This window comes from Tiliqua scincoides, chromosome 7 (genome assembly GCF_035046505.1).
Source record: "Tiliqua scincoides isolate rTilSci1 chromosome 7, rTilSci1.hap2, whole genome shotgun sequence".
Taxonomy (NCBI): domain Eukaryota; kingdom Metazoa; phylum Chordata; class Lepidosauria; order Squamata; family Scincidae; genus Tiliqua; species Tiliqua scincoides.
The window spans coordinates 34382363-34398814 of NC_089827.1; the positions used below are offsets into that span (position 1 = coordinate 34382363).

At 42.2% G+C, this 16452-nt stretch overlaps 1 protein-coding gene across 5 annotated transcripts in view; it reads right to left on the minus strand.

Annotated features, from left to right (window-relative positions):
* Window positions 1-16452, minus strand: part of USP6NL (USP6 N-terminal like) — a 182269-nt gene that overhangs the window by 48022 nt on the left and 117795 nt on the right. For all 5 annotated transcript variants that reach the window (XM_066634374.1, XM_066634371.1, XM_066634373.1 and 2 more), the window contains 2 exons: window positions 14245-14284; window positions 6027-6107 (listed from right to left, as the gene is read on the minus strand). In XM_066634374.1, the coding sequence (XP_066490471.1) occupies window positions 6027-6107; window positions 14245-14284 (121 nt within the window). The remainder of the gene's footprint in view (window positions 1-6026; window positions 6108-14244; window positions 14285-16452) is intronic.

Below are 16452 nucleotides of genomic sequence, written 5' to 3' on the forward strand. Positions count from 1 at the left end.
CCGACACAAGCAACCCCTCCCCCCATGGTACAGGCTATCACAGACACAAGCAAGCCTTCCCACCAAGCAAAGCATGAGATTTAGCCTACAATCCTCTCCATACATTCCTGGGAGTAAGCCCCACTGACTTCAATGGGGCTTACTTCTGAGTAGAAACGCATAGGGCTGGACTCTTAAAAGATCGTCATCCCATGTGAAAGAAGCCGGGCAGCTGGCAACGGGGAGGGCTGAGTATGGAGGGGAGGGGATGGATAACAGCTGCCTTATTTTCCTTCCATCCAGAAGTGTCAGGCTGCAGTGTATTTGCGTAACTCTATGGAATTTAGCACAACACGTTTTTTTGTTAATCGCAACAAGTCAGGGAACAGAACTAACGTGGATAAATAGGCTCCACCTGTAATTACCCAAATCCAATGTCCTTTGCACCGGACTATGCTGATATCTTGAAGTCAATCAATAAGATCTGAAAAGCTTCTGGCACAGCACCAGTTCATAACACAAGTGGAAGAATCTCAGGATTGAATGCAGTTTCTTCTAATTTTTTTTAAAGTTTTTGAAACTCAAATGACTATTGTCTCTGATTCCATGTTTGTGCAATATTACTAATTCCCATTTCCAATGAAAAGTTGGAATGCATTGATGATTACAGATTTGCAGCCAAATCCTGTCCCCTGCCATAGCATGTGGCGCAACTGATGGAATTTGAACAGTATGCTACAGTGGGGGGGGGGGGGTTGGGTTAGAGGTGACCAGATAGTCCAGGAGAGATAAGTGAAAACTTTACTTATCTACATAAGCTTTCTGACCTCTAGTGGATCTCTTCAGACTCGTGCCAGCTATCTTGCTGGTGTAAGTCTGTTGAAGTCAGGGGTCATGTCAGGCCATCTCAGCATCCACCACTGCCACAGGGATCCTCCCCTTCCTGAAATGTTCAAACGGAGACATTGCAAAGTACTTCCTGTTTCCAGGAAGTGCTTTGTGATCACCCGGTATGAATACTCCAAGCCTTGGGAAGCCCTGCAGAGGGCTGCGCAGGGCTCCCCACACCTTCTGCAGTCCTAACTACCTAAATGTAAGTGCAAGCACCCCCCTTAGGGACACAATCCTGGGTGTTGCTTCCTTGCCTCTGCTCTTCCCCTGCCCCTTAAAGGGGTAGGGGAAATTTGAGAATCACTGTCAAACAAATATTCACAACATTTACCATAGACACCTGACTTACATAAGAATTCAATTCCAGAAAATCTTACTATGTTGATTTTTAGCAAGTTTGAATCAGTCTGCCTTACTTGCCCCTTCTTCCATGAGGGCTCTTTAAACGAAACAGGAAATGTGGCATGTGCTGGGTTTGCTCTGAGCGTACTTTGCATTTCCTATTTTGTTTAAAGAACCTGCAAGAAGGAACAAGAGAGATCGCCATGTTCCAATCTTCAGAGCGCAGAGATCTGGCTCTGTGTTTTTCTGGTGGAGGAGGTAGCACAGTGAAAATGCAAGGGACCTGATTGCTGCAATGAGAGAATCAGAATGAAGTGATATCACTCTGTCCTCCGTGCAGGCTCTTTAAATGAAAGAAATAATGTGGAGCTCTCTGGGGCGGGCAGGGTGGACTTAATGGTGAGTGCAGGTAGGTCCTCTTGCCCCTCCCAGCAAAGATAGTCGAGCGTATGCAAAATCATGTTAACATAAGTCCAGGCTTATGTAAGGTGGGAACCTGCTGTATGCTTTCCAAGAATACAAAGCACTTCCTCCACCAAATAATAACTGAGAGGAACTTTTTCTGGCAACTCGCACTCCAAATAATCATAATGAGACAGAACAGACCCTGTGCTTCTTTGTATAGATTCATAATCTATACAAAATGGAAACTCCAGAACTATTTTTACTTCCATGCATGTATAAGAACTAAGGGCTAGTTCAACGTGGTCACTTGTAGAAGAGGCTCCACACAGTGAAAAGCCTGAAGAGAAAAGCAGTAGTAACAGTTGCAGCCGCCACCGGTGAAGGAACTCTACCTATAGTGGCTCAGTGCCATTGCCACATGTGCATTCATGATTCCTTGAGTATGTCCACCTACTTCTTGGACTCTGTGCAGTACAAAGAAACAAGGGCACTCCTCTGCTTCAGAGCCCAAGCAGCAGCCAGATCCTAACAGAGGGAGGGTGAGCAAAAGGCCAGGTAGCAGTCTGAAGGGCTGCCTTGCAAACAGCTATAGCAGATTTTGGAACCCATAGTGACCACACGCACTTCACATGGAACCAGTTGCTATGTGAATGAGGGGACTGAGGATGACAAGATGAAGCTGAATTGCTATAATCTCATAGCTTTTATTCATCCATGGACACAAAAGCAAGTGAAATTTTGACACTGATGCTCTCAATAAATCCTAAAGTAAATCTAACTACCTCTGTTTGACAGCTTCTCCTCCACTTCCCACTGCCTTCCTTCCATTCCTTTCCTCTCCTCTCAGTCAGATAACTGCTCAATCACCAAGGAAGTCAGAAGCACACTACTAAAAATATTTGAATGTGAATACAGTAAATGACATTTCTATTCAATGCACTGTGAAAGTTATGACCACACTGAGACAAGTGGAAGCTTTAAAACCTGCAGTGATTGATGGCTTGATATGCCCTACCTCACCACAGTGCAGAATACAATTAAAATATGAAAGCACAAGCTCAAAGCAGCAGGTCAAAGAAGCGCCAAGCACCATATGGAGAAACAGAAGTGTTGCTACCTTATGAAAGTATTCATTAAAGGAAGGTTATAGGTCATTTTGGGGGGATTAATTTAGCACTCCCATATCTACCATTTCTCATTTACATAGAAGTTGTAATTTACAAATTACTTTAAAATTTTTACTGAGTTTGCTCTCTCACTGACACTGCGAGTTAAGTAATTTTCCTATTCCATTTTACAGACCAAAAGCTGACCGAGTGGGAAGTAACATCAGAAATCTCATGAATGGCAAAGTCATAGCTACAATCTAAGATTTCAGTGGCTTGGGAAAGACTCTACTAAGGCTCAGTGGTAGAACATCTGCTTCGTATCCAGGGTTTCAAGGTTCAATCCCTGCCACCTCCAAGGCAGAGAAAGATTCCAGTCTGAAACGATGGAGAGCGCAGCTAATATGTGTTGACAATACTGATCCAGAAAGACCATGTTGGCATCCTTCAGTCTCAGAAGACTATGGTATTGCGCTCTGATTAGTTGTTCTGGAACAGTGTCCTCTCCAGCGTGCAAAGCCTGGGTAAAGTAGGTATGGAGGATAGACTGTTTCCCATGCAGAAAATCCCCCCTCTCCTCGTTGCTGAAATAGTCCAATGGAAAAGCAGAGGCCAATATGGTTGGTTCCAGTGGTGTCGTAGGATTTGCCAGAATGTGACTGTGTTCAGCCATGAACTGCCTCAGGGATTCCGGCTCCGGATTTTGCCTCGAGGTTGACTCTTGAAGCCTTTTCCATAACTGGATGTAGCCACAAGGCAGTGGAGGTTTGGGATCAGAGTTTTCCTTCTCTCAGATGAGCTGCTTTCCCAGGCTAACAAGTACCATCTATCCGGTGGCTGTTTAGACAACCCCTGAGGGCTGGGGGATAAGAATAGGCCCTCAGTTTGGCTGTACTTGTCGTAAGAGCCAGAAAGACCAATTGCCTGATTTAGTATAAGGCACCTTCCTATGATCCCCTCCTATGTCAAATCACAAACACAGTGCTTTTGCACTAGGTCTTAGCTCTGAAATTACCACCTTCTGTTCACTCACTCTTGTATCCACATAATATACAGTCCAATCCTATCAATGGCCTGTTCAGCCTGCGTGCTGCTGCAAAAGCTCTGTAAACCCCTTTTGCTGTAGTGCAAGGCCCAGACACACCAACAGGAAGGCCGAAATCTTCCTGCTGGCACCAGCAAAGTGACAGAGGCCTGCTGAAACAGGTAAGTCCAAGAGGCAGGGGGAGGGTGGAATGGCGAGAAGATGGGGCAGGGGTGGGTAGAATCAGTGATGCTAGTACACGCTGAATCCCACGGTCCTTCCCGGGCCTGATCCGCTTGCATGGCTCAGTGAGGACTTGTGACAGCCTGTGACTCCCCTTACCCCAGAGAGACCTCCAGCAATCAAAAATCCCCCATGGATGTAGAATAGTCCACACCAGCAACACTGGATTGCTGCACAGGGATTTAGGTTGGATTGCGCTGACAATGATCAACCATCAGTTTCATTGCAGTGTTTTCTATTTTTCCCTGCCATGTATTTTTCAGACCTGATTTGTGGCAATTTTTTTTACATAACACAAAGTTTTTTAAATGAACAAGGAGACAAGCCCCAGGCTGCATGCTGCCTCCTCCAGCTTCCCCTTCCTTTTCTGGAGGGGTTTATAATTTGTCCCTAGTTACACGGAAGTGCAAACCACAGTTTACCTTCTTGGACAAAAAAAACAAACTGGTTGCTACAGTTAAAGAACAGAAGTTACTAAACTTCACAGATAGGCACAAAAGGAGTTAAGCAACTTTTTTCTCCTACTGATCCTCTGTGAATGTCTCCATCTCCACAACTCTTAATTTGGCAAGTATGAGTTTGTGAACACATGTTTGCTGAGATAACATCTAGTTCTACCCAAATAAAGTCAGCTTCTGACATGCATGTACAATATATTGCAATATGAGTTAAGGATAGCCTTTTGGCAGAATTTTGTTTATTACCCAGTTAAATGACACATCTTCTGGGATAGCCCCTTTGCACATGACATGTGTTAAAGTACACAGTGGCAGGACATGAAGGCTCAAATCAAGCCAATTATTAAACTGCTTCCAGTTTTATCCACTGAAGTCATGATACTCACAGTGGCAAGAAAAACTATAACCTTATGTTGCCTTACTCTTTGCATCATCAGAACTAAAATCACAAGTAAAAAATCTAGTTTGAAAATGTAAGAATTAGTTTAATTAATGTAAGAATTAACCTCATGTAAGAATAAACTTAATTCAAAAGAATGAGACAGGAGATTAGCTATTGGGAGATTTATCTTCATTCAGTATTGCATATATGAACACAAGTTGTTATTATTAAGAATATTTATATTTTACTTTTCAATAAAAAGTAGTTTACAAAGTGGTTGACACAGCAGAATAAATAAACATTCAGCTAATCACTGAGAACTTTCAATTCTTTCTCATCAAAAATGACTACATCTCAAAGATGTCAGATCAACCTTGCTGTATCAGACCCAAAAAAAGTCCACCCAACCCAGGATCCTGTTTCCAATGGTGGCCATTCAGATGCTTCCAGGAAGCAGGAAAGAAAGACACAAAAGTAATGCCCTCCTGAGTTGCAATAATTGGTCTGACTGGTATTCAGAGATGCACTGTCTTTGATCATGGAGATGCTCCTGAGCTATTGTGGCCAATTGCTGCTAACCTCCACAACTAACTTCCACAAACATCTGCAGCCCCTTAAAAAAGCCATTTAATCAAGTGACTCTCACCACTCTTTCTGGCAATGACTTCCATAAGTTGGTGTATGAAGAAATATTTTCTTCTGTTGGTAGTGAACCAATTAACCAATCTGTTGTCTTTTTTGCTCCCTGAAGCATTTGGTGGGCCACTGTGAGATACAGGAAGCTGGACAAGATGGGCCTTTGGCAGGGCTCTTCTTATGTATGTTCTTATGTAAGCATGTCTATCCACAACTATCATTAAGCAAGATGTCCATGTAGGGGAGCAGAACACACTCTTGAGAGCTGTCCATGAATCTGTATGTGAAGGTTTAAAAAAACCTCTAAATGAAATCTTATATGTTTTTACTTACACTGAATTCAAAATCCTATGGCACAATCATAACTCAGTATTCCCCATGCAATTACACTTCTAAAGCAGAATTACCACTGTACCATGGCTTTTGGAAATTATCTGAATGTCAGGTTCTTTGTACAATTGTTGAAATTAACAGTATAGAGAGCAAAAGCCTGACATTACAGTACCCAATGTAATACTGTTGCAGTCAGTAAATGCCTCTGACTATAGAAAAACAAATACCTTTTCAGTGTTCTTGTATTTCTCCCAGCTTTTCAACATCTTCAGCCATTTTGTAGTTCTTTCGATTTCAAGCAGCTTTTGCTGAAATAAAATTAGAGTCCATTATTTTCTCCAGTCCCACTGGTACCATAGATTTTATAAGATGTGGACAAGAGCTTAGGAATATACACAGCAATGTGAGAAGTATGGTATTTCTCTTCACTGAATTGTTGGAATTCTTAACTCAAATGCAAATATTTCAAACCTAGCCCTAAGAAATGCAATTTTTCTGTTTTAACAAAATTCTCTTTCATTCTGGCTAATACAAACAGAATTACCTTCACTAATACAGTACTTGTACTTTCTGATTTGATTTTTTTCTGATTGTTTTTTCTATTTTAACAAAATTCTCTTTCATTCTGGCCATGCTCTGGCCAACACAAACAGTTGTATCTCCACTAAAACAGTACATGGATTTTCTGATTTGATTTTCAATGATTGCTTTCAACTTGCATATAACACACGAAGAGCCCTTAGCACAAAACAACAAGCAAGAGAAAAAAGCTAGGGCAGCAAAAGAGCAGTCACAACAGAAACTAATAATACTGTAGTTTAAAAGTACTCCAGCTAACACTGTTGCCAATAAAGAAACTAAATTGAACTGAAAAGCCAGGGAGGCTATCACCATTTTTGATTTGACATTTAAAACACAAATGAGTGTACACCAGGTGCAGGGCCTTGGGAGTGGTGCCACCACAGCAAAGGCCTGTTCATTGGTTGCCACTTGCTTAATCTAATCAGGTAGGTGTACCTAAAAAAGCACCTTGCCAGATTATCATGACATCATATGAGGAAAAGGCAGCAGTTCTGCCTGGTTCAGAAATAACTTATGAAATATGCATAACTGTACACAGCAGTGGTTCTCACACATTTAGCACCAGGACCCACTTTTTAGAATGAGAATCTGTCAGGACCCACTGGAAGTGATGTCATGACCAGAAGTGACATTATCAAGCAGGAACATTTATAACTATCCTAGGCTGCAATCATACCCACACTTACCCACTAATAAGACCCACTGACTATCATTGTTAAAAGGATATACATAGTAGCTTGTTATAAGTACAGGTCTGTAACATTTCCCCAAATGCAGTCACATACTATGATAGCATCAAGTCTAATATATTAGAAATGAAATATTGAAATGAATGGGGATCCACGGAAATTGGCTCACAATCCACCTAGCGGGTCCCGACCCATAGTCTGAGAAACTCTGGTACATAGGGTTAAACTCTTGCAGATTCTAGTCATGCCAGTGAAAAAAACCTCCTAAAAATCTTCTTCTGCCACACCCACAGGAGATGTGCAATTTAGCTAAATGCCATTGTACAGTCTCTGCTAAGTTAAAAAGCAGTGAGCAAAAACAGGTTATTGCAAGAGATATGTCATTAAAAACATTTTTGAGTACTTCATATCACTTTAATAGAACAGAAGCATTGTGCATGCCATATTCTTTTCCACTTCTGATAAATGCCTATAGAAAGTTTGCATTAACACATTAAGCTCAGCACTCAAGAAGTTCAGATAACTTAAAACTTCTGCATGGGTGTACAATAAGGGTCTTATCTGAGGGCCCTACAATTTGACTATCACCCAGTATTATGTTAAGCATAAAATAGCACCAATACACATCTGTGATGCTCAGAGGAATCAGTGATTCCTATTAGACCCTTTCCAACCCTATGATTCTATCCACTTCCACAACGGAGTATGCAGGAAACACAGGGTTGGAAAGGGTCTAAAAGGTCATCTAGTCCAACCCCCATGTTTAATAGCCTAAGTTTAATAGCAATACATTTTAGTGGAAGTTTGTTCTCTAATTGGTTTAATGTAGTATCAATTGTGGGCAACAGTGTACAAATATTCGTTTCTAAGGCCATGTTTCCCAAGTATCCAATATTCAGGGTGCAGGTTTACTGGATTAACACACAGCTCCGGTAGCCTCCGGAGGCTTCAGGTTGGGCCAAATGTGGCTCAACTGGAGGACCTGCGTTAAGCCAAATCCACAGATCAAGAATCTGTGGGTAAGTAGGCTCAACCTGTATGGATTTATTTTACACTGTATGGAGTAACTGTAATCGGCCAATTCTGTAATGCAGTGGTTCTAAAACTATGGGTCATGACCCATCAGTGCGCCCCAACCTATTTTTAGTGGGTCGTGAAACTGACAAGCTTATAGCTAACAAGGAAAATGTAGTGAGCGCTATGGAAAATGGAACGGAGTAGGACAGGTGTGTTTACTCATGAGCAGGCAGCTATGCCTTGGCTCTTATTAAAAGCCAGACGAAGGGAAACACAAGGCCACCAGAATGATGCTGATTCAATGAATGTTCAGCTCCAAATGATCCAGAAGGCAGCCCCCCCCCCCACCATAATAAAAACCAATGGCTAGAGCGGATGGTAAAGTGAAACTTTTTTTTAGTCTTGTAAAGGTAGGTGGGTTCCAATACAGAGTAATTTTAAAAAGTGGGTCCCTATACTAAAACATTTGGGAACCACTGTTGTAGTGTAAGTTATTTATCAAATGAAGTTGCAAGTCCTGAATAACCATCCGAAACGTTTTGTATGCCAAAGTTCATGAACATAATTATCAGCATTTAGAAGATAAACAAACATGACCACAACACTGGGAGCACATGACATTTTTTCTGGGGTATCAAAATTTATAAAGGAAGCTCTGATTGTATGACTTCATGAAACTTTTTGCAAAGGGCAATGGATTGGCCTCTGTGACCAATGTGTGTGTGTGTTTGACTGCAGTGCTTATCATGAAAACACTTCACTGCATAATTAGTGCAAATGCTGATTAGCTGGCAATTTACCACATTAACATCTGGCATTTTAACATTTTGAAACATATTAAGGATTTAAAATTTTTAATGTTCATTCTCTATTTCCTCTTTCTCAAAGGCCCAAGTATTTTCAATGGGGGTGGGGGCGGTGGCAATCTAACATGAAAAGAAAATTTTAGCCTGACAAGAAGGGTATAAAATTGGGTATAAGCAAAAACTGTTTTATTTATGGTCTATAATCAGACTGGAACTGATTAGTCGAGAAAAAAAAGGGGGGAGTGTAGTGCACATAAAAATCTACTCTCCAGGTCCAAAACATAAATGTTTTTTAGCAGTTCTTCTAGTTGTTCTACAAAGATGCAAATGTCAAAGGGCTGCAGATTACTGACTAGGGTAGTGCAAACCTAATCCCTAAACCACCAGAGGTCATGATATAACCAAAAGTGTAACCGCAGTAAAATATGCTTCTAAGAAGAAATTTGATTTGTAATTTAACAATGGGAATTAAAGGCTTTCCATGCAAACTCTCTCTACTTTGGTTCAGAAGCAATATTATACTCCATGCTAGCTTTCCTATGGGCATAGCCACACAGAAAATGCAAACTGGATCCAATGCAACAGATCAATAGGTTCTGTTTCCTTGTGCCTATTCACATGAATCCAGTCAGTTTGGGGGGGGGGGATCACACTCATGAAAATTGGAAGGCCCTTTGAAGACTATCCAGAAACTTCAGCTGATGATGAATATGGCAATCAGTGTGCTATCTAGAGCCTGCAGATCACATTATGCCAGTTCTCTGCAATTCTCTCTCCTTATGCCAGTTCTCTACCAATTCATTGCCAAGTCTAATTCAAGATACTGGTTTTGACCTTTAAAGCCCCATATGGCTTGTGGTTGGGGTTCCTGAAAGATCAACTTTTCCCATGTGACATACACTGCAATCCTCATCAAGGTCCCTGTTCAGTGTCCCATGGTCTCCAGAAGCACAGCTAAATGGGTCATAATAATTGCCTTTTCAGTGGCAGCACATAGGCAATGGAAGTCCCTCCCAAATCATTGCCAGCTTTTAAGAGAGAACTAAAAACACATCTTTACTGGCTGATGTTTTGTTGAAGTGTTTATTACATGCCTAGGACAGAATGGGGGGAAGGGAGATTGAAAGGAATTTTGTGATTTCTGGCATTTCTCAAGATTGAGAGAGAGAAATAATGTCCTTCTAGGGTTTGTCCTTACTAAAAAAAAAAAAAAAGCCCAATCCATATTCCACTGTCACACTCTCAGGCATTAGAGAGAAACTGTATGAACAGTCAGAAGCTTCTTATAAAAGCATATGTTTTTAGAGGGCAGTTGAACTCAAGGGCAGAGAGCAACTTGAACTCGGCAGAGACCCAAGTATAATTCAAAAAGGCTTAGTTAAGTAGAAGTTCAACAAACAGCCGCAGAAGCAACCTGAGTTGCTTTTCCACCTTTCCAGACAAGTACCGTATTTTTCGCTCCATAAGACGCACTTTTCCCCCCCAAAAAAGTGGGGGGGGGGGAGTGTGTGCGTCTTATGGAGTGAATACTGCAAAAAAAAAATATAAAAAAAAATCCGCCCCCGGCCCCGCTCTGCTCTGCTCGCCTTCCCAGGAAAGTGTGGGTGGGATGGCAGTCTTGCTGAGCAAGCCCTCCTGTCTACTCAGAAGTAAGTCTCAGAGTCACTGGGGCTCACTCCCAGGAAAGCGTGGGTGGGGTGGCAGTCTTGCTGAGCAAGCCCCTACATCAGGGGTGCTCATTATGTCGATTGAGAGCTACCAGTCGATCTCCAGGCGAAATGAGTCAATCGCAGGCTTCTCTCCCGTCCAAGCATCCCTAGGAGTGAGCCCCTGGCAGGCTTGTGAGCCCAGGGAGGGAGCCTAGGGAGTGAGTCCAGGGAGCCCAGGGAGTGAGCACCTGACGGTTCTATGTGGTTCTGTGCGCAAGGGGTTTTGCACTGGTCTTGCTGTGATGTCTATACAGAGATCTTCCCTCCCCCACACCTTTCCCCTGCTTTTGCACTGGTATGTATGGAGATCTGCGCCCCCCCCCCACTTCCATCTGTTGGTTCTGTGTGCAAGGGGTTTTGCACTGGTCTTGCTGTGATGTCTATACAGAGATCTTCCCTTCCCCACACCTTTCCCCTGTTTTTCCACTGCTCTGTATAGAGATCTGCTTCCCCCCCTTGTATTGGAATCCAGGAAGATCTGGTGAGGAGGTAGATGTGGTGTCAGCAGTGGCCCCTTTAAGGGTAAGGCCTGGGCATCCAGCAGAGTGTGCTGCACAGCTGCAGCCACTGGAAGGCAATAGGGCCCTCAGGGATATAAGGAGTACCAGAGGCAGAAAGGGTTTGTGGGTTTTGAAGGAGTGCAGGTTGGAGAGGAGACTGACTGGGTTTACTGAATTTGGAATCTGACTGTGGATTGTGACTGGACTTGGATACCCTGATGGATTTGACTGACCTACCTGGAACCTGACCTTGGACTGTAATTTGGCTTATTGGCTCTGGACTCTGATTTTGTAACTCTGATTGATGGGACTGATTTACTTGGCATCTGTGGACTGGAACTGGACTCACTTTTGCTTGCTGCACTAGTGAGTTGCACAAGGGGGACTGATCAGCCTTAAGCGGGCATGAGGCCCAGTGGTTTGGAATTTGGCAGAACATCATTGTAGCAGAAAGATAATGTGATCCCCTATTTGTGTGCACCTGCTTTTGTGAGCTTCATAAATTCTGACTCTAGCGATGATGAGTTCTTGGGGTTTCCAGAAAACTAGAGTACTCAAACCTTTAAGTCTCTCCATTTGTTAATGACAGTGATAATGGTTCTTAATGCCACTGTTGACTGCTGTTCACTTTACATGGTTCAAATGTTATTCTGTTATAGTTTATTAAATATTTTATTACACTATTTGGTTCAGAATATTTTTTTCCTTGTTTTCCTCCTCTAAAAACTAGGTGCGTCTTATGGTCAGGTGCGTCTTATGGAGCGAAAAATACGGTAGATCTCAGCATCCACTTCGCAAGTGACCTTTCATTGATACTAGAAGAATTAACAACTCCATGGGGAGTGTGTAAATTCTCACTTTGGACAGTCACTGCAAGAACAAGATGGGGAGGGGGGAAGCACCTTTGATAACAACAACAATAAAAGGCAACCTGAAGAAAAAAACAAAGGGTCTAATAATGGCTGCACAAGAACAGCCATTAGGAACAAATGCAGTAAAAGTAAAAGTAGAAAAAAAAACGACAAACAGCAAGTGCCGTCTCTGTAAAGAAACCGATAAGAGAGTGGACCCCAAAGGCTTGACAAGGTAGCAACAATGATACACTGGAACATCTTTAAAAAGTACAAGCTACCTACAGCCAAAAACTGGTGGGACCACAAAACTGAAGTTGTTGAAAATGAAGATACCAAAATATTATGGGATTTCCGACTACAAACACATCTATCACACAATACACCAGACATGACTGTAGTCAAGAAGAGAGAAAAACAAATCACAATTATCTATATAGCAATACCAGGTGATAGCAGAGCAGAAGAAAAAGAACTGGGGAAAAAACAAGCTGTGCACATCCGCCCACTGCCTCTGTGGACGTCAGAAAGCCCTCCGGGGGGACCGGAGTGCAGCACAGCTCTGGTCCCCTTCGGAAGGCTCAGGTGAAGCTGAGACTGACTCAATGCGGGTCCAGGGACCTGCATTGAGCCAGATCCACAGATGAAAAATCCGTGTATGAACAGGCTCCACCTGTGTTCCATTTCAGGTTATTATTTCAGGTTATTAGTCCTTTAAATCTAATCTTTGAATCAACATTAAATCATTGTCTTCTCTCTCTCTCTCTCTCTCTCATATGCAGGAAGTCAATAATTGATTTCCAGTTATTCATAAAAGTTTTTGTTGATTTCTCTTTAAGTAAAGTTACAAGTTTATCCATTTCTGCAAAGTCCATGACTTTCATCCACCATTCTTCTATTGAAAGTACGCCTGTGGTTTTCCAATATTGTGCATAGAGTATTCTAGCCGCACTTACCATATATAAAAATAAAATTTCAAATCTTTTTAAATATCAAAATAGGATAAAAACCAGGCATTCCAGGTCCTTGAGAAGGACTTAATGTTTGGATAAAACAAACCAATCAATAACACCTATCTGACTGTGCAAAAATAACATCATCATCTTCATCATCATAATACAGGTATAATCTAATCATCCATAGATTTTTCACCTGTGGTTTTCTTTCAACACGATGAGAAGGGCCTTTTAAATGAAAGGAAAAAGGTTGTTTAACAATAACCGTCTTAAAATGAGAGGGCAGCCGGCTGACAATCCATCAATCATGTTCTCTCCAGGCACTTAGAACAGCTTCACTCCAAGGCAAGCGACCCCACTCCCTTCCCCCTGATCATGCGAAAGAAAGATAATCTCTTTGCATTATTTCCCACCACTGCGTTCTGAGTGACGGGAGGGGTCGCTGGCTCTGAGTGAAGCCTTTCTAAGCACCTGGAGAGAGATTATTGATGAATTGTCTACCTAATGCCACTGTCTTACATCACAAAGGTCAGCAAGGCTGTTTTAAAATTGCCTACCAAAGGGACATTATTTTTAAATAGATTTGCTTTAATACAATTTTTGGAATCCATGTGCGTTCTGGGAACAGAAACCTCGTGAATACCGAGACTCAACCAGTATACCACTTTTCAAAAAAACAAGTTCACAAACTGGTTTAAAGAAGAAAAAAATCAACTAACTAAATGGAGGATCAAATATTTATAGATTCATTGGTTTCCCATAAAGGAAACTTAACAGATTCACATCCATTTAACTTGAACAGTGCCTGTTGGCATCCTTTAGTCTCGGAAGACTATGGTATCGCGCTCTGAATAGTGGTTCTGGAACAGAGTGTCCTCTCCAGTGCGTGAAGCCTGGGTAAAGTAGATATGGAGGATAGACTGTTTCCCATGCAGCAAATCCCCCCTCTCCACATCGCTGAAATGGTCCAATGGAAAGGCAGAAGCCAATACGGTTGGTTCCAGCGGTGTCGCAGGAGTTGCCAGAACGTGACTGTGTTCAGCCACGAACTGCCTCAGGGACTCCGGCTCCAGATTTTGCCTCGAGGTTGACTCCTGAAGCCTTTTCCATAACTGGATGTAGCCACAAGGCAGTGGAGGTTTGGGATCAGAGTTTTCCTTCTCTCAGATGAGCTGCCTTCCCAGGCTGACGAGTCCCATCTACCCGGTGGCTGGTTAGTCACCTCTTACGACAAGTACAACCAGATGGAGGGCCTATAGTGCCAGAGTATCAAGTATTCCCAGAACATTAACTGATAACATATGTGCATGAGAGATGGAAAGAAAAGGGACTTACCTTCTCTAATGCTGCATCATGGACAGGTAACTCATCCTGGCTAAAAATAAATAAAAAGAAGGACTATTACTTTCGTTTAATTAAAGAGACATTTTCTAATAGATTATGACTAATGGAGAATTAGAACTGAAAAATTACAAGGAGTAAATTGCAAGATATTATTGTCAAGACAGTATAAGAAAACAGATAATAAGATTTCACTTGCAAGCCTACACACTGTGACTTGTATAACTCAGTGAGCATTACTAAGCAATGTTTGTATTCAAAATATTCTGCAAGTGTTTCAAGTAAAAATCTTCATAGGCCTTTAGAGAGAAAGAAAAGTAATACACTACACTATACTATACTACAACAAATACATATTACTCAGGTTAAACAGTTAAACATCTACTTGGATTACATCTAAAGTCTACAAGGTGTCTCAAAAAAATGTGCGCACATTTTTAATGGGCTCTAATTCATATACATGTATGCGCTGCTTAACAATGGGGATACATTTTGCAAACTCATCAGACACACCAGTCACATGGCAACTTGGTAGCACCCCTGGTGAAGCTAGCTGGCGAAGGCACTAACGGAAACCATGCAAAGCGTGGGTTAGCTGGCAAGGACAGAGGAAAGGAAGCTAGCTCAATGAGTTTGGAGGGACTGCTGTTGTATATGTAGTCTCTTGTATACTTAACTGTAGAAAACCTGCAACACTTGAATATTTAAGGGAAGCAACTGAAGAGATATGTGGAACCATCCCAACATACACGTTGGTGGATGTCTGCAGATCTCTTAAGTCAATTATGTCAGTGATGTGTAGATGCCTATAGGAAACATTGGAAGCACTTGGTCTAATTCAGTGTTTCTCAAGGTTTGTCCTCCACGGTACCTCTTCACATGATCCATCCATTCAAATGGAAGTAACTGGCAATTACATCATCACAAGTTACTTCTGGGTTGGGAGTCTAGATGCAACACGACAAACACCAATAAGAGGCTCAGGGTGGATGGGAGAGCTTTTTCTAGTGTGGACAAGCATGCTTTGGAGCTCTGCTCACCAAGACAAGCCTCCTAGCATTGTTTTTTGCATCACGTTCCTGGTCTCTCCAGTGGACGGCAGGTGCCCAAGGGTCCTGTGAGTACCACCAGACACCACCTTAAGTACCACTGGTGGTACCCACACAACTAGTTGAAAAACACTGATCTAATTCATTAACAAATTAATTGATTAACTGGGTCAAGCAACTGCTTCTTTATGCACCATATGCAATGTGTGCATTGTAATATCATAGTACAGATGAGTGCCACTTTGCTCTGACCAACGCCACTGCCAGTACCGACACACACACACACACACCAAGCCTCTGACGCTACCACCGCAGTTTTTCTGAGCCTCAACAAGGCAGCATGCGTCTGCGTGCTGCCTCTGCAAGGCTCGGAATGTCTGAATCGCATAAAAGACGTGACTTCCAGTTCTGAGCATTCTGAGCCTCGCAGTCACAGGCTGGCTCTGAAAAGCCTCCAGAGGCGAGGGGAGCACAGCTTCCCCTCGTCAATGGAAGCTTTGTATAGCGTCAAGCCCCACTTGACGATGGGGGTGCCAGTCTGCATCCCTGGTGCTAAGCAACACACAACTTTATATGTGTCATAATAAATCACATAAACTTTATACACAAATGAAGTAAATTTAGCACAATAAATATACTATAAAACATGTACACATTTTCTTGAGACACCTGCCTCAGGCAGCTTGAGACGCCTTCAATATTCAAATTGAACAATACAGGTCCAGCCTATTTATACACGGAATTTTTATACACGGATTTGACTCAACACGAATGGCTACTGCAAATGAGAAGGAATGTGTTGATCCCTGGAGAAGGGGGAAAATGCACCCCTTTAAAATCAGTTTAAAAAACTGAATAGTCCTTTAAAAATAGCCTCCTTAATCAGAGAGAGAGAGAGGGCAGCTGGCTGACAATTCATCAATCCTTCTCTCTCCAGTGGACCCCTCTCTTCCCCCTGAAAGAAAGATGATCACTTTGCATTGGTGAAGGGAGGGGCTGAGTGAAGCGCTTTTGTAAGCGCTTGGAGGAGGACTGATTGATGGATTGTCTTCTTAGTGACTCTTATCTTACGTCACAAAGGTCAGCAAGGTTGTTTTTAAATCACCTGAGCAAGGGAACTTTGTTTTTTAAATTGATTTGCTATAGTGCGTTT